At 33.8% G+C, this 20,062-nt stretch overlaps 1 protein-coding gene across 1 annotated transcript; it reads left to right on the top strand.

The window, feature by feature from the left end:
• The first annotated feature begins 6,923 nt into the window (after positions 1-6,923).
• LOC147070309 (alkylglycerone-phosphate synthase-like) lies at positions 6,924-17,444 on the top strand. The gene is made up of 5 exons (XM_085949384.1): positions 6,924-7,243; positions 11,573-11,659; positions 13,769-14,966; positions 15,798-16,080; positions 17,167-17,444. Exons 1-5 carry the CDS (start codon positions 7,059-7,061, stop codon positions 17,340-17,342), a joined length of 1,929 nt encoding a protein of 642 aa, XP_085805510.1. The 5' UTR covers positions 6,924-7,058; the 3' UTR covers positions 17,343-17,444.
• The last annotated feature ends 2,618 nt before the right edge of the window (positions 17,445-20,062 follow it).

Below are 20,062 nucleotides of genomic sequence, written 5' to 3'. Positions count from 1 at the left end.
GCAACCTAAAAGTTTTGACTATAACTAGAGCTTTATGGCATTTTAGTATTGATGGCATTTCTGGATATTTTAAGTGTGGTCAATTTGGCGACCACAGCGGGTCTATTCTTAACAGTTATCACTTTAGCACGTTTCCGCTATTTTCATCGTTCCAAATTAACACGGAAGGCATTCTATACACAAAGCAGTTATCAAGGTATGTTCGTGCTACCAGTTACGTCCGAACCCAAGCGGATAAAAGCTGAACGCAAGAATTTTGAATCGACACGTCAGACATATCAACATAACCTATAATTTTATTAAATGTATAAATTAACAACGGCCGTAACTTAACACAATCACCGCGTACCTTTTAATTAATTTTTAATAACCACATTTAAATAACATGCTAATTGCATTTAATGGCCGTTTAACGAGGAGACGGCAGCCGTGTCGTCCGGTAAAGTTCCCACCACCACCTGTCATATATGCACAGCCGTGGATATGCACGGCCGCTTTCCATGACGCTTTAAACGTGTCTGAAAGAAGTGATTGTAAGTGCTCATTCCGTCCCGAGACGGAGCCGCACGGGACTGATGCTGCAACCATGCACCGTAGTGCTTAAAAAGAAAGTTAAGAAAGAATTTTTTTGTTTTTGTACTGGCTCTGCTGTCCGCTGACGTTAAGCGCCCTGTGTATACTGAGTGTCACGAATTGAAATGGATGAGTCTACAGAGGAGTCGGGACTATCCCGCTCCCCATACGACGCTGCAAAATTCTCGAATGCCGCAAAGTTGGCCTCGGTTGCTACCAGATCTCCATGTCCAATTGGGCCCGTCGGACCTTGCATCTCAGTAAAATTGACGTACTCTGTCTCGTTCTCAAAGTTAACATGACCAAGAAAAGGGCTGTTAAAAGATAGAATTTTTTGACTTTTTCTTTTTATTTCGACCATATCTGATCCTAATAGGATCATAGGATCGTATGGGCCTCTACAGAGTAGAGGTTTGTATTAACAGATATTTCGTTTTTTACGAGAAATGGATGTCAGCTACTTGCTCAACCTATTAGGTCCATACCCTGACAGACACAAATTGAAAAACAATATGTGTACTTGCCAGATCGAGGATTCGAACCTGGGACCCACGGCGTGATAGTCCAACAGTTTTTGACAGTAAACGGTTAACTTTTTTATGTAATTATTAACCGCCAGAATACGTAAAGTGATAAATGTGATCTCTTTATCACAATTAGCTCTTTTTGGATGTTAAGTTAGTGTTATTGTAGAATAAACTTGCAGAAATTATCTATTAGTAAGATGGCGATTGGCGGATTTAAATTAAAATATAGTACCTCGCTTATAGCGACATCTCTCTTTTTTAAATTTCGATGCAAATGACATACGCGATTAAAATATCGTAAATATTTTCCAAAGTTCTTAGCAATATTGGCACATGTTCTGATGAATCCGTGAACTTGCCTAAGACGTGAATAATTACGATTAAATTCCACACTGAGAAGTCATTTTGACGAATCATGTCTTACCTAATCATTTCAGGATTGCATCCGTTTGATTTTCACTCATCAAATTGTTATATAATCTAAATTCATTCGCCAATTATTTGCCAATTAATAAATCGGACATAGCTTAAATGATAATTTATAAAACTGACTGGTTCAGTGAATCTAAAATTGTGTTGAAATGTTTGCGGTCTTTGTCAGATTCCCGGAAAATTATAAAAATTGTTAAAAACAATTGAATTATCAATACAAATTAAAATGACAGCTAATTTAATAGTAAACTGAAGGCGCGCCCACAGAGAGAAATGATTTGCCCCCAACCATTTCCGATAAATATCCGAACCGAACAATATAATACTTTAAAATTTAGTGGTTTCCAAGCTTAATGTTACTACGCCTTCCTTTTAAAAAATATAATCTTGGCGCCTCCCCCCCTTTATTTCATTAAATAATACAGACACCTTTTTAAATAGTCAACAATGTACTACAAAAAAAATGTAAAAAAAAATATTATAAAAATAAACAAGGTTTTACTACTTATATTATATTCATTTTTCATGCGATGAATGTGCTTGTTTATTAGCACAATCAATTTCAATAGTAGTCAATCCAAATTCATCATCGTTCAATAACAAATGAATTCTATCATGGACCCCACATCCTGAAGCGGGCCTCCAGGCTAGGATCTTTGGCGGGCCCACCTACCTATCGTTAAGGTTAAGGGCAGTGTGGTGCTCTAATGTAGTGTTTCCTAAATTATACACAGGAGTTATCATTTAAGTATATTAATCGTCATAAGGTCATATCACATCAAATTGCAACGCACAACCACATATTTAAAATATTTAATATCCTTAAAACAAAGCAACGCCGCAGGCGACTTTTATAACTATTAATAAAATAATGTGAAAAGTGCATTAGCAAACTTACCAAGAACTCAGTAAATAAATTTTTGTTTGCTTCAATATATCTGGCGCAGAAATCATTTAAAAGTGGAAACATGGCGAACTTATTTTTTTGTAATTTTGATTTCCAAAGCTCCATTTTTTTATGAATGCCTTCGCTTTGTCTTTTTAAATCAGTGAATGTATTAGTGGTCCTTGCATTGATTTATTCACTATTTTTTTTTTATTTCAACCAAATAGACAAGTTTAACAACAAAATTATCATTCCTAAACAAATTTGCCTCAAATTTCAACATTATGATTTGACCATTTTATTTCATTTGTTCACAAGATAGCCAGCGCTTCTCAATAGTAGAAGTGGGGTATTATAAAATTAGTCTCCATATTTTCAGACAGGTTTGCAAACAACCTTTTATAGGACTGTTTTTTATGTAGTTTATAACTAGCGGCCGTTTTATAAACTATGCATTTGCAAACTGCAACCCTGTGGCTACATTAATTGTGTTAAACTTATCGCGCCTCTTGCAACAGCAACACAAGGCGTGCCCCTCAGTTTGGAAATCGCTGCTTTAAATATAATGATAACGTAACATTTCTCGATGTCTTCCCGTGCACAGACTCTCCGCATTTTGATTCGCCGTATTACACTTCACGGTGAAATGTTGTGTCGAAAATATATGACCGTATATTAAAGAACGTCCAACCTCTTTGGGTCGTATCGTACTGACATAAAATTCATGTGTAAATAAAACACGGTTCTTGACGTTTACACTTTACAGGAAGCCAGCAGCAAACGAATTTTGAAAATAGCCGATATACCGGATTATTTTTAAGGCTAGGTTAGGTTACGTTTTCATTCTTGAATTCATGAATTTTGCCAAAATCATCTATGAAAATTAAATTAATGTCCATATTAAATCTAATAACATTGGCGATCATATTATAGTATAGGTTCGGTTATCTCTTTTCGATAGAAAGCTCACGGCGAACTGTGCCACCGTGAAATGTTTTACGTACAATTTACATGTAATAAGATGAGTATAAATAATATGTGATATTTCGCATCCACAAGTAGTTATTTATTTATTTAAAAACAAAGCATTATGTAGACTTCACCATGTCGGATCCTCAGAGAATCAATTATGCCCCCCCCCCCCCCCCCCCACACAGAGTGGATTTTTTTCTCTTTTTTTCTTCTGATGGTAATTTTTGATATGCATTTTAATTTAACTCATGTGATTAGAACGAGTTATTTGTCAATTTATATATTAGATATGATATTGTGAACATCCTGAATTCGGATTTTTTATGTAGTACCTTCACATAATAAACGTCCACGATGGCCGAGCGGTTACCCGTCGGATTATAATGCTGTGGGTCCCGAGTTCGTATACTGGATTTGGCAAAACGTGCGTTTGGACCCAGAGTATAGACCTAATAGGTTGGACAAATGGGTAATATACATTTCTCGTAAAAACAAAAATCTGTTAATACAACCTTCACTCTATAGCAGTGGCAAAGACTCCATACTAAGCGATTATTTAAAGCCTACCTTCTTAAGAAAAAAAAATTAATTGCATATTGACTTATTTATATAATCACTTATATATATATATATACTTATATACTTATATACTCTATATATATAAAAATCTCGTGTCACGATGTTTGTGGTCGAACTCCTCCGAAATGGCTCGACCGATTTTTATGAATTTTTTTATGTATATTTGTTAGGTATGAGAATAGGTCAACAAGTATATTTCATACCGCTAGGTGATTAGGGTATCTCTATCCAGAAAATTTTTTCTTTTATTTTTTTGAAAATTTCTTTTTGTATTTTTTTTGTTATTTTGCATCAAAAAATACTTATAACTCCAAATTTTCACGCTCCTACCCCCACCCTTCCATTTTTTAATCACGATTTTATTATTTTTGTATGAACAAATTTAACCGTCGTTCGTATTTCAAACAGAACGAAATTATTTATGTGGTTGAATGACAGATGGCACTACGTCCGAGAAGAATTCAAGAGAAGCGTCGCGTCATTTTGACATTTCATTCGGCAAATCACAACGCAGTGCGTGCAAAATTTTGTACGATTTATTTTAATTTATCTATTTTTATGTGCGTGTATTACAGTGCACAATCCCATCAAGACGCAAGGGGGGCAATTTGGGCCGTCGAACGAATAAAGCAACAAAGATGCGAAATAGTAGAGCAGAAAGAACAGACGAACAAATCCAACAAGATGACAAAAACGTGCGTGTAAGCATGTCGCAATTGCGTGCATCCCAATCACAAGAGGCACGAGCTGAACGAAATCAACAACGACAATTGGAACGGAGCCAAGCGCGCCGGTTCGTAGTTAACACACGCAGAGCAAATGACCGACAACGCCAACAAGTACATCGAACATTTATATCCGCTTCGTTCCTTCGTCTCGCATTCGATTACGAGCCAGCTATTGAATATTCCGCTCATCCGAAAGTGCTGATTGGTGCTATGGACAAAGAATGTCCCCATTGTCATGCGCTCAAATTCAAACATGAGTCAGCCGGATGTGTTGCGCATCAGGAAAAGTGCAACTACCAGAAATTGAGATACCACCAGAACCATTGAACGGCTTGCTCATCGGCACGGTTCCAGATTCAAACCTGTTCCTGAAGTCCATTCGCACATTCAATTCATGCTTCCAAAAGACTTCGTTCGGAGCAACAGAAATAGTTCACAATACTGCGGCAAATGGTCAACAATTCCATTCTACGTTCAAAATCAAAGGCCAAGTATACCACAAAGTAGGCTCATTGCTGCCAATGCCAAACGAACCACATACATTTTTACAAATCTACTTCATGGGCGGTGAGGACATCAATCACGTGAATGCACGTTGCGGCTACAATAGCCTCAATTCGCCTAATGCCAGGCGCATCGTCGGCGAACTGGACGCCCTGTTGAATGAGCACAATGAATTATTGAAATTCTTCAAAGCACACATGCACGAATTGCAAAGTGACAATCACGCTGTTGTCATCAATCCTGATAAAACACCAGCTGGAGAGCACGTGCTTCCATTCAATGCGCCTATTGTTGACGACATTGCTGGAATCATGGTTGGCGACCGCACATCTACGCGAGAAATCGTGATTCGAAGAAGAAACAATAATCTGGAGTTCATCGCTGACACACACCGTTCATACGACGCTCTCCAATATCCGCTAATTTTCTGGAAGGGACAAGACGGATATTGCATAAACATTAAACAACGAGATCCTGTCACAGGTAATTCATTCATTATGAACATCATTACTCATTTTGAATTGAGAAAATGAATAGTTGATGTTTTTTTGTTTTTATCGGCGGTCATCGTCTACAGCGCTCTATTCCTCTTTCTGTCATATATCCCATCCCCACATACTTACGATACATTCGTTATTTTTTATTTAACAACCAAAATATTCACTAGAAATAATTTATATGGCAGAACAACGTTTGCCGGGTCAGCTAGTAACTCTATAAAATAATCTATTTTGCCAACGAGAGATTCCGTATGTATAGGAATGTATTACACAGATAATAACGAAACAATCTGCAAAGGTTTTAAAAATATACCACAGCGCGCCATCTGTCTTGACGTAAATAAAGGTCGGATTTTGTTTCAAATAATTCTCTTTTTTTTCATATGGACTATACGTCACGTCCATTCTATCGATTTGTATGAACTAAGGTAATCTCCGATCGCAGAGCCTAAAACTAAATAATTAATAATTAAATAGAATGTCGTTGTCATTAGTGTGTACCTATTCATTAGTAATAATATCGTAGTATCTTCTTATTTCTCGTAAGTATACCTGACAAGTGTGTTCTTTTTATCAGATCTCCATAGCTTACCTCTTTCTAAAAGTCACCCTTCGCCACTGCTCTATAAAGGCCCATATGGTCTTCTCCTTGCTTTTTCCTACAAGTTGGTTATTAATAATTTTAAATAATCACAAACACCCAATCATTGATAAAATCACATGAATATATTGTGTCCTCACCGGGATCGAACCCAGATCTCCCGGATGGAAGGCCAGCGCCTTACGCACTGCACCACGAGAGCCGTCAATGTGATGTTTAATTATTTTATTATTAGGTATTTTTACAGAATATTTTTGCATTTTAAAAAGTGGCGTTCAAAACTATTGCACGGGAATCTCATTTTCTTTGAAACTTGGTCCAGGGTAATATTGCGTCGTTGTATTAAAGAAATCTTATTTATGTGAAAATATATTAATAATTTCTAAAATTAAGAACCAGTGGAATAATTTCAGACATCCATGCTAATAGTTAAATCAATATTTTATACATAATATCTACATAATTTGTGTATATAAGGCGACAACGGATCTTCTCTTACGACATTTACATAAAAGCTGTGGAGGTGACAAAAGCATTCGGTGACAATTTCAGGGTGCAAAGAGAAAATTAATTTGATTATAATTCACATAGGGAGTGCTCTATATATATGTGTGTGTAAAAACTATTAATATAAAAAAGCACAAAATAATGTTATATAATATAAACTTCAACAATCATAAAAAGCCAACAGATTGATAATTTAAAAAAGGAACATTACATTAATTTTCTTTTAATAAATGTGTTTGTAAGTGAAATATGTCGTCAAACGAAAAACTTAGCAGTGCTTTGACGAACATGATCAGTGGCAAAAGTGGAAATTCATTGTTCTCGAGTGAATATAAATTGTCAACTGACAATGTAAATAGCGAAAAGGTGCAAAAAAAGAAGAAAATTCGTCGCCCACCAGCGATCAAAGTTAAAGGAACATTGCCATATAAAAGGTGAACCATCTTATTTATTATATTATCATATGAACCCATTTTTCAACGGTATAAGTCCATGAACGCAAAGTTTCCTAATATTCTAGGTACCCCTAATATCAGAAGCACTTAATGAAAAAATACGAAACATTTCTTTGATTACTTACATTTTAAATAAAATACGTATCTTAAAATATGTTTGGTAATTGTGCCGCAGATGTCATGAGCTTTTATGATTTTTTTTACGAAACCAATTTATTCCACGTTGGCAATAATTATAATAAATACCTTTTTCTGTCGGCGCATAGGCTTTTCGATCCAATAATTGTTAATTTGAAATTTTCATACATTTTTATGTATCATTATCACAAACTAAGATTATATTAGGTAATATTAGGTTGGAGTAGGGTAGGTTAGGTTAGGTTAAGGTTATGTTAGGTTAGGTTGGTCTAAAAAGAAAGTTATTAAATCTCATGACGACATCTGCGGCACATTTACCATATTATTTATTTAAAGTCAAAGATAAACTTTAAAAATTAAAAAATCGTTTATTGCAAAGTATTTTATTGAACATATTATTACATAACTTGAAAACACCTGAAATAAATACCTACTAGAAAAAATTGCATTTGAAAAAATACGATGCCCGATGGGATTTGAACTCCTATATCCATTAACATCGCGCCAATATGCTTTAACCAATTAAGCTACTGGCCTTCTACCTTATTGCGATAATTTAAACAAGTAGATCCTACGTGAAATGCTTATCAAATTGCGTTATCATTGACTATCGGTTTTTGTGTTTTAAATCAAGGAATATTAATTACCTTAATTACTAACGACCGATATTTAGTTATAACGTCTACATGAACTTGCTAACAATTTTAATAAACCATTTCTTTTATTCAACGAATAATTCACAAGATTTGAGAATGTAATATTCCATTTATTGAACATATATAACTACATACACCTCAGATATACACCTACTAGAAAAAATCACATTTGAAAAATGAATTATGTGAGATATTCTTTCGAATCACCGCGTTTATATACTAATAGTTAGTGCCAATTAATTTAAATTCGTATATATTTTTATAGTGCGGTACCCATTGAATACATAATATATACAGATAATATGATAGGACAGGGTATTTTAATCAAAATTTAAATATGTTTATTGAAAATGTAATGTGAATTTTTCCTGTGGGTATATTATATAGACAATTAATTTTCGTATTTTGCATCGTTTTTGATAGGTGAAAAAACATTAGGTAATAATAATGATTTCATTTTTGATAGAGTTTTCTTATTGTGCCATCCCCTAGCGGAGGTCAGCCACCATCAAGGCGATCTTATCTTTGTCGTCTGCTACCCGGAACAGTTCAGTGGAGCTGCACTCGTACCAATCACGGGGGTGCTTAAGCCACAAAATGCGGCGCCGTCCTCTGCTACGCTTCCCATTGACCTTTCCTTGAATGACAAGTTGGGGAATGCTGTATTTTTGTCCTCTCATAATGTAGCCGAGGTATTGTAATTTCCTGGTTTTGATACTACGTACAACTTCTCGGTCCTTCCCCATTCAATTGAGAACTTCAACATTTGTCACCCGCTCAGTCCAAGGAATTTTGAGGATGCGTCTATACAGCCACATCTCGAAAGCTTCAAGTCTCCGTGACATCTCTTGGTTTAGCGTCCATACTTCCATACCATAGAAAAGAATTGAGAGAACATAACAACGTTATTTGATAAAGTAAATACTAGCAATTTAATTTTCACAAAATCTAGCATTTTTTCCTGGCTTTCGTACCCCGTCCGGCATGTTTTTGTCAAAGACAGTTGGCAACACTGTATGGATATTACAATATTATAATAACTGTTATATGTGAGGAAAAACAATTAATAAATTATTGTCACGTCTCCGATTAATATACGTTTTTTATTATAAAATTTATGTGATTTATGGAAAATAAAAATAGGAAAGTTGTTCTGCGCAAAAACGGGTTATTTATACGGTTTATTTTTTTATAAACTATGTTCGATATAATATCCTTGTCACATTATTGTTGTGGTAGGCCGTACCTATCTCATGAATAATAGAAAATGTTTTCTTTTTTTTGTATTACGTAACTAAGATAGTCTTAATTCGGCTTCTAACCGTATAGTGATGTAACTGAGTTTTGTTGTTGAAATAACAACAAAGGTCAAGCATAGTATGACATTTTAAATTGTTTGTAAAATATGTATTATTGTAATAGTAGTGTTAGATTAGTTTAACTAAGGGGAAATAATTACAAGATAAAAAGAACTTTTCATATACCTACAACGTTTTTAAATTTTCTGTTGAATCATATAAACTTGACTTGACTAGCTTAAACGATCAAAAAAATTTGTACTTGATAGAAATAATACTGAAATGTCATTTTGACATTTCATATTGATTTCCATAGTAACGCGCGTATATATTAATAATTTAGTTGCTAGCAACCAATAATATTGTTTTACTTTTCACGGATTTCTTCCGAAATAACTTTCATACAAAACAGAATTAACTGAAAAGAATTCAATTCTACTTAAAGATGGCTAAAAGTATAAAAAGAATGCATTGGCATCGTGTTCTGATGTATTCTAAAAAATTCAAATGTCTAGCTAGTCGGGAAGTTAGTTAAAAATCGATTGCAAGATTTGTACTGGATAAGCAACCACCGGACAAACAAGAATACGACCTAATAAAAACGTTGAAAAATACAGGGAACTCAGAAATAATGGGAACTGAAATACCGAATGGGTAAGGAGTAGTAGGTAACCGATCTCGAGTAAGGAAGAATACGGGATATACTTAAACACGTGTCTAGAATACGTCATACGTCAAATACTTATAACTGCTCTCGGTTTATGCATTGACGCTCATTTAATATTGGTGTATTACACGCACTATTGCACGTGCATAATGCGTGTTTCATTTTCGTTGGACACTCACACATTCAAATCCCTGAATCAAAATGTAGTGTATTCTATTTATTATATATTCTGTGGGAAAAATAAGTAAAATTGGTCACCCAATGAATAGAATAATTTGACAAATAACAAATTTAACACGTTTTAAGAGTATAGGAATTAAGAAAAACACTTTTTAAAGAAATGGGTCAATAAGAAACGGAAGCAGTCTCAAGAAATAAAAATAAAAATTAACATATCTAGTAAAAAGCGTTTTTTACAAAATGACATGCCTCCTTAGTATTAAAGACTTTAAATTAGACAAAAAGCCCTAAACTATGAGACATCGTAGAGAGTGGAGGTTTTCCAGCTCTGGCAGTACAGGCATATTCTCAAAACTTCTTGGACTGTCTTGGTAAAAAATGGTAAACAACCGAGAAATTCTGCGTAGCATCAAATCTCGGTTATATTATGAGATGACAATGGTGCAGCTTTCCTGTACTTCGGGCGTTCATGATAATATGGATAAACGTGAGAAAAAATGCCAGAATAAGAGCTCCAAACATGGCAAACGTCATAAACACACCCAATATTTATATAATATTTAAATTGCGTCCATATTTCCCAAATCCATTCCATAACATTTAAATTATTTTAATATATTCACAATATTATATTATAGGTATGGTAAAGTATCAAATTATATGTTTTTGGGTATGCTGAATTAGCAAACGCTCTAACTAAAATGTTGTTAAAAGTCCATAAGACGAGATATCCAACGGGTGTCCTAAATTTTCCAGCAGAAACCGTTTCCCAAAATCTAAATCACATTTTTTATCACACAAGATCACCCTCATCTCCCTATAGCACTGTTTCTTTTTATTGCGAGTTGTTCGGTCTAACATTCCGGGATCATCATCATCATCAGCCTTAATCTATCCACTGCTGGATGAAGGCCTCTTCAAGCTGCTTCCACTTCTCTCGGTCCCGTGCATAGCGTTGCCACGTAGTTCCGCAGAACTTTATCATTTCATCGATCCAGCGGCCTCTAGGTCTACCTTGCGGACGTTTTGTACTTCTTGGATACCACTGGATGACTATATTTGTCCAACGATTGTCTCTTCTTCGAGCTATGTGTCCAGCCCATCTCCATTTAAGGCTTTTAATAAACTCTATTACATCGCAATACAAACGCATCCCGGGATACGTACCTATATAACTGTTGTAATATAACATAATATTATATTTAAACAGATTAATTTGTTTATATTATATACATTTATTAAATATAATCTTTGTTGACTATTATCTTCTGAATTTAGGCAAAACAGCGAAATTTAATGTAGATTCGATGCCTGGAGCACGCTCTATTTTGTATGGTTTATTCATGTGATTTTGTATTTATTTTTCTAGAGATGATCTCGTCAAATGGAATGGATGGGGATATAACGACTCACACTTTATTGCTGTCAACAATACAACATATTTTACAGGAGACAGGTAAGACCATACACTTGTAATAATATGTACTTCTTATGCATGGCCCCCACATCATGAAGCGGGCCCCGAGGCTAGGATCTTTGGCGGGCCCCCTGCCTATGACTAAGGATAAAGGCAGTGTGATACTCTACAGTAGCGTTTTTCACATGGTGTACACACTGTACACGGTAAAATTAATGTGTAGGTATACTTAGTGTTTTATAGTATATTATAATACATCCATTTGAATTATAGAGATGTCGAGTCTCGATACACAATTAAAAATTGTGTCGTACAAACACATAATTTTAAATAATAATATTGTAGAAGGAAAATGGCGCCGCAGGCAGCTTCTTTTTACTATTAGAGCAAATTTGTGATGTGTGTTTATCTCACTTATCTGGTCGAGACTCGCCACGCCAGGCCCCTCCTGAGCCTGGGCCCTCAGACTAGAGCCCTGTTAGCCCCCCCTTGTGGGGGCCATGTTCTTATGTATCGCCCTATAACGTCGGCCCATAACGTCGTGGGTCCCAGATTCGAATCCTGGGTCTGGCAAGTACACATATTGTTTTTCAATTTGTGTTTAGAGTCAGAGTATGGACCTAATAGTATGCAGTGGCTGTTTAGTCGTGTCTACGTTCGGTTTTATTTCGTTCGCTAGATGAATGCATCGCAGGGCATGCGTAGCCGGTGCATTGCCTGCCTAAAAACGGTTTCGAAATGGCCGTTTTTCGTGATGAAACTGCTAGCTTACGTAGATTCATCACCCGTGGACATATTTTCAACATCTTGTCAGTGTTGCCGACGGAACGGTTCCACGAAAAATGTTTCAGAGTATTATAAACTACAATTTTACGCCAAATAAACTAAACCACCATAATTTTGAAGGGTTTAAAACAAAAAATGTTCTGTGTAGGTACTGGATATAGTTTTTTTTTTAAATACTGTATTTTTTATATTTTTGTATTAAAATCAGCATTATAAAAATATGACAACACTGTATCCTGTATTTTTTTGAGGTATAAGTGTAGACAAGTTGGCGCTTTGGATAAAATGCTTTCCACCTAAAGCTCGCGCAAACCTACTCGGTATTAAAATCAGAATTTAAAAGTTGAAGTGAAGTGGACACTTAAAAACCCCAGGCGCAAACTGATTTTGAGTTACCTACCTACTGACACCGCCAAACAGTGTCACCCATAAGGCTGTCTTATAGCAAGTATAATCAGAGTTTGCTGAAAATTTTATATAAATAGCATAAGCTTTATATAACTTTCGATGTTTACCGTTCTCTGTCAACTCTTCGATTGTTTTGTGACTGGAACCGCTTGCTGATCACAGGCTCTACACATACCAAGAGTCAATTTCAGGACATCACACTACCAAACATGGTAAAATAGCTAATAAAAGTATATGCACAATCAAATTATAATTTGTATTAAATATACTATGTATTATGACGTAATAGATTTAATGTTTCTTTCTAATGGTTTCTTTCGATCATATGATTTCATTTTTTTTTGACCATGTCCGATCCTAACAAGATTATAATGAACCTCCACAGAGTGGAGGTTTGAATTAACAGACTTTGTTTTTACGAGAAATGGATGTCAGCCACTTTCTCAACCTATTAGGTTCATACTCTGACTCATATACAAATTGAAAAACAATATGACGTGTACTTTGCCAGACCCAGGATTCGAACCGAACCGGGACCCACGACGTTATAGGCCGACGCTTAAGCCGCGCTGCCATCGTCGGACTGTATTTTATGGTTATTTTTATAATTGAAATATTGTTTAATTAGTTCTTACGAAGTCCATATTATAAATATTTTTGAATAATCCATAGTTTTGGTGTATTCAGTATGGTCACACTACCAAAGATCGATTCAATAGTAATATATCAATGTTCAATATAACCAAAATAGATTTCAAGGCATACACATTTTTATTTATTAGGAAAATACGATGTTTTTCAATAAAGTCTAAATACATGAAAAATATAACTAGGAGGTGGGGTCATTGATAAAATGATCTTTGAATACGGCAAGACCGTGAGCCAAAAACTAGTCGGAAATTTTGAACTAGTGATATTAATTATTTTATAAAATGTTCAATATTTTTATTATAGATACCCAGTATGCAACAAACGTCTGCCATATTTTCTGGAATGGGTGAAGGAGAGATTTGGCATAGATACTGAAACGGCATTTGTTGATCCTATCATGGAAATACCGAAGAACTATACATACCCAGACTTAAAAATATCAAAAGAACAATTAGAAACTCTCAAAATATTAAACATTAAAATGTCAACGGACAACGCAGATCGGTTATACAGATCGCACGGTCAAGCCCTTCATGAGATACTGGCAGTAACCAACAATACAATGAAACGACTCCCTGACGTTGTCATTTGGCCAGAATGCCACGAAGATGTAGAAGAAATAGTCAAAATGGCCAACGGAATGAACATAGTTATTATACCATTCGGAGGTGGAACCAGTGTATCTGGTGCTGTAACGTGTCCTCAGTTAGAAGAAAGAACAATTATGTCTCTAGATACGTCCATGATGAACGATATACTTTGGATAGATAAAGAAAGTCTTTTATTTTGTTGCCAGAGTGGTATAGTTGGACAAGATTTGGAAAGAGAGTTAAAAAATATAGGTTATACTTTGGGACACCAGCCAGATTCTATAGAATTTTCTACTTTGGGAGGCTGGGTAGCTACAAGAGCAAGCGGTATGAAGAAAAATACTTATGGTAATATTGAAGACTTGGTTATTAATATTAAAATGGTTACACCAAGTGGTACACTTGTAAAAAACTGTGCTGTACCCAGAATGTCATGTGGACCAGATTTTAATAATATAATTATGGGATCTGAGGGATGTTTTGGTGTTATAACAGAAGTTACAATGAAAATGTTTCCAACTCCACCATTTTGTCTATTTGAGTCTTTGTTGTTTCCTGATTTTGAGAGTGGATTAAAATGTTTTCGGGAGATTGCCAAACAACGCTGTCAGCCTACTAGTATAAGAATGATGGACAATGAACAATTCCGGTTGGGAAAATCTCTTCGCGCGGAGCCGTCTTACTTCGGTATCATTCTAGATGGAATTAAAACGGTATATATAGAAAGAATTAAAGGATTTGATCCAATGAAAATGTGTCTCACAACTATTCTCTATGAAGGACAAAAGAGTGATATTATTCCACATAAAAATAAGATAAATGCAATTGGTGCAAAATACAACGGAGTTCCTGCGGGGAAAACCAATGGAGAGAGAGGCTATACAATGACTTTTGTGATCGCCTATATACGGGTTAGTAAACTGTTTTTTTTCTCCACATTTGCTGAGCGATGGAGTTTCCATTATCCACCTTCAAATCTTTACTCCATTCCTTCAGCATACTTCTAAATATGATCTGATACACTCTGGGGCACAAATCGAGCCGACTGTTCACAAATATTGAATGGGAGTTATGTTTACGTGAGAAACTTTAATACATATTATGGGACAGATAGAATATTAGAAAATAACATTTTCTTTAACACGTCTTCAAGTTGTTTCCATATTTTTCCACAACCGAGATCTGTACCCAGTTATACCACACCCGATAGGGTAAGCCAATTCCCATTCATCTGGTAGTGAGATTATAATAATATTTAAACTTGAAAATCCAAAATAACTATCTCCCTTATATCAAAGAGGATCCTCATATTTTTTCCCCATTTTTTTGAAGGTGGGCATAATATTGTGAATTTCTGCTACTTTTTTTTAAATAGTAATAATTGCAATAACTAATAAATATTATAGCTCATTGTCCATTTAGGCGTAAATTCAGCCATGGTTGAGGCGAACATATTATTTTAATGTTTCTTATATAATGGTTACAGCCAAAAGTGTGTAAGTCTCGAAATCATGTTATGGAGTAATTGCACTTTGAAGTTTGAAATGCCCTCTTAAATCTGGCATAATGCAAAGTTATTTGTGTTTTATGTACATGTTCTATACATCGGATTAACTTAAAAAAAAATAGCATACATATATATACACACACATAATCCGTTGTTAACTCTAAATACCTAAATTATCAACTTACCAACTTTTGGCAGCAATATATTATATAGTTAATGATAAATTGTCCTATAGGATGTGGCAAATATATTCTCCATTATGTGCGAGACTTTGGAGACGTCAGTGCCATGGGAGAACGCCCAGCGGGCGGTAGACGCTGTGCGAAGTACCATCAGCAAGGAGTGCAAAGCCCTCGGCGTCGAGCACTTTGCCGTGATGTTCAGGATAGCTCAGACTTACGATTCGGGATGCTGCGTTTACTTTTATTTTGCCTTCCGCGGAGAGTATTCGCAGAAGACCCTTAACGTCCTGCATCGTCTGGAGGAATCCGCCAGAGACGTGATCATTGCCAATAGAGGTTTGTTATGGTTGAATAAGAATTTAATAAAAATGGTCTCTAGCATATGGGCGATATTAAAATATTATTAAAGCTTGCTACATATTATATCACCAATATGGCATAGACCCAAGGAGGGTTGAAATTAATAGTTTCTCTGTCGCTTATGGAGACGGTGACTATAGTCAAAATGCCACCCTCAAGCAGATTAAAAATGTCAACCCCTCTAGTGCTGTCTTAAATTTTATGTAAATTCATAATCCATAATTTTATTTTATTGCATACAGTAATACCCCAAAGTTACGCGATATGTGGATCCGAAAATCGCCCAAGTCGAATTCGCGTAAGTCGGGGTACAACGTTGCATATAATATAAATAAATACATTTTTTTTTTTTTAATTTGGACCAAGGACTAACAAAAACTCTTATTTAGATGAAAAATATTTAATAAAATTGCAGTTCTTTGTACATATTAATTTGTACCTACAAAACATTAAAAAAATAAATGTACAACATGGTGATTAGCCTAGACATTCATTGGTCTTTCAAAAATTTCTTGACAGAATTTTAAATATCTCAAATAATGTAGTTATAACCAAGTGTAAAGGACAATAATTATTGGATCGAGAATAATAATTTGAATTTATATAGACCAGTTACTTACATGTTTGCATTGATAACCTGTTTTGGACAAACTGTTTCTTCATATCAGACTTATCAGGGTGCAAGACTAATCAATGCACTGCCCAGAGACAAATATTTTCAGTTGTAATGCGTATTTTGTTTTTGAAATTGTATTTTATTGTTGAACATTTTTTATGTTTTTTTTCTTCTCTCTTCTGAGGGGAATAATAATATATTTCCTCCGTATTGGGTATTAGGTATGTATTTTTATTTGAATCATTTGATTAGAATCAGTTTTTTTTCCGAATTAAAAAAATCTCAATTTGGGAACGCCCTGAATTTTAATTTGAAAATAAGTAAATTCAACGAATAAAGATAATGCACATTGAAAAATGTGAGCTTAATTCCTATTCGATTCAAATAAAATCTAGGATAATTCTAATACGTATTTTTAATAACAGATTATCCTATTCACCTTTCAGGTTCTATTTCCCACCACCACGGAGTTGGCAAGATGCGAAGAAAGTGGTACGAGATGACAGTGTCTTCGACTGGACAGGAACTCTTCAAAGCTGTCAAGCGTCAATTAGACCCAAGAAATATATTTGCCACAACAAATATGGTGGAAAATGTTAATATTCCACCAAGTAAATTGTGATAACTAAAACCATTAATTATTATGATTGTATAAATATTATAAAAATTCATAATAGTAAAGTATAATGTCCGTAAACAATGATCTTGAGATAGATAAGTATCTATAATGAGTTCAAGTTTAATGCAAAATTCAGTGTTACTGGAGACATCTAGTGATAGGAAACGAAAGGTGTTATTGTAAATATGTAGTCAATACATAGAAATGAAAATAAATTATTAAAAAAACTTTGCGTATAGGTTGAATTCTTTTTCATTTACAACGAATCTAATGTAAGTAATGTTATAATACATTAGAATGTATTAACCCTTTCACTGTGCGAGACGAGATATCTCGTATAATATATGTACTCAATAGTATAGTGGTAATTACTGGCTTTTTTATGACAGTTAAAGAGTTATTAAATACATGTATGCTTAGTATTTTCTCGCTAGATGTCACAAATAGACTTTCCCACAAAATAATGTGTAATTACTAGGGCCCGGATTTGTATGCAACAAAAAACATGGTTATATGCATGCAAGTATGCACTTAAAATCAATAAAATATGCACTAAAACCGAAGAAATATGCAGTTAAAATATTATTGACAAAAAATCGAATAACTAGTTAATTATTTTTCAACATAATACGATATCAGAACAAAAAACACAAACAAAGAATATAAAGTTAATCAATTACAATTTTCAAAATAGTTTTTTCGCAAGTACCTACAAATAATTGAATAATAAATGCAATGTAAACCAAACATAACTTAAAAAACAAAAACGACACACTTAACTATTCCTAAATACTATTTTCTGTTTTTTGCCCGAAAAAAAAATACATTATTTTTTGCAATATTATGCTCTGGCATTAAATTTTTCCACATAGGTATCTGTCAGTATTTTGTTTATATGCGGAAAATTACCTCTCAACGTCCACTTGGGCAAACTTTAAATAATAGTGCCTGAGTTGACTTCACTTTTTCCACTGATAAATCCACATCTCGGAGATGGCATTAAAATGCAAGTGCATCTAAACTATCTTCCTTCCTAACTTAGTTATATTTGGGTAAAATATTTAAAAAAAACTTAAATTATACATTCAAAAGCTCTAAAATATGCATTTATTTATGAAATATGCACTTATGTCTCAAATATGCTCTAACGTCTCAAATATGCATTTATATGCACAATAAAATTTTATTTTTGGATTCTGTGTCTTTCAAAACATATTTCTGTGCAACTCTCATAGCTGTGCATACAACCTAACAAAACATGCACTAACATATAAATCCGGGCCCTAGTAATTACATGTTGACCGTAGAAAAGAAAAAGGACGTAATCCACATAAATCAAATTTTACATGAGACATAAAAACGTTTTTGTTATGGTATTCGGTCTAAACAAATATAGCCATGAAGGTCATGATTTAATAATTTTGTTTTTATATTTCTAATCTGATAATAATTATTGAGTTAATTAAAGATAAACTAATGACGATTGAGTCATTTTTCCCACTTCACTTCCTTCTTTTTATAAAAATTGCCAGCTAAATTTAGATAATAAATCGGCATTTGCAGCTTACATCCTTTTGACACAACACATATTATTTAGTTCTGTACAACGTTATTATCCAATAAAACCTATCATTTAAAAAAAAATTGAGGGTTATGTCCTTTTTCCTTTCTACAACTTTTCGCTTCAGAATGTTTAAATGACATCTATGAAATCTATTTCGAAGTTTAGTTTTGTAAATATTTATTAGTGTCTTTCGTGTTTATATTAAATTTTGTAATACATTATTATTTTTTATATAATATTTGAAATATATTATTCTAGATATAGTGAAAAATTATACAATCTACTTGATCCATTATTGTTGTGAAACCAAATCTTTTTATGTAATATTAGGTATATAATTTAAAATAATTTAGTTAGATTAAATATTTATGTAGGTATGCAAATGGTGCTTTAAATAAATTTCGAATAAATCTTTAATTTTTATTTAACCTTTTCACTCTAATCTGTTTGCCTCTCTCACACTCCCTTACATTAATTATTGATGCAAATGACAGAGACAGCATCACATCACATCATTAGTTTCACTGAACACTAATAAATTGTTCTCTAAAATTAAATACGGGTAGCATTATAACTGGTAAAAATAAACGAAACAAATTTAAGACAAATTTACTCCACCTACCAGAGGGCACCTATCGGAAAAAATATGAAGTTTGCAATTTGAGACATTTTTTTGATAATTTACATTTTAAAGTGTTTTTTAATTAACTGTCTAAAAAAATAAAAAGGAAATATTTTTTTATATATAAAGTCAAAGATAAATTTACACTTTTACACACATTATTTTATGGTCAAGTTTAGTTTATTAAGTTTTCTCTATCATACCGTAAATATTTTTAACTAATTCATAGTGTTAAAGATTTTTTATATATATTTTATTTTAAAAAACATGATTTTTCATAAAAAATAAAAATATATTGTATTATAACCTGAAATCTTTTTTATTTAATTATGTATTTCAAATCTAATTAAGGTATGGTTCCAATATAGAAAGCTCTATTTGATATAAATAAAAGGATTAAGTACACTATATTTGCTATACTCTTGGTAGTATTAATACTTTCATTTGATATGACATCTTTAGGTGGAATACATCTTGCCTGGTCATGTTTATAATGTTCAGTTTGCAACGCCATCATTGTTTTTCAACCAAAACAAG

Source organism: Rhyacophila brunnea, unplaced genomic scaffold (assembly GCF_057557595.1).
Source record: "Rhyacophila brunnea isolate RB1 unplaced genomic scaffold, BYU_Rbru_1.0 scaffold_22, whole genome shotgun sequence".
In the NCBI taxonomy this organism is placed as follows: Eukaryota; Metazoa; Arthropoda; class Insecta; order Trichoptera; family Rhyacophilidae; genus Rhyacophila; species Rhyacophila brunnea.
Note: the sequence above shows the minus strand (reverse complement) of the source record. Positions and strands in the feature narration are given on the sequence as shown.

Excerpts from the sequence above, each read along its gene's own strand:
- LOC147070309 (XM_085949384.1), top strand. The coding sequence starts at position 7,059 with ATGTCGTCAAACGAAAAACTTAGCAGTGCTTTGACGAACATGATCAGT. Across the intron at positions 7,244-11,572 it reads GGAACATTGCCATATAAAAG|AGATGATCTCGTCAAATGGA; the intron begins GTGAACCATCTT and ends TTATTTTTCTAG. Across the intron at positions 14,967-15,797 it reads TTGTGATCGCCTATATACGG|GATGTGGCAAATATATTCTC; the intron begins GTTAGTAAACTG and ends ATTGTCCTATAG.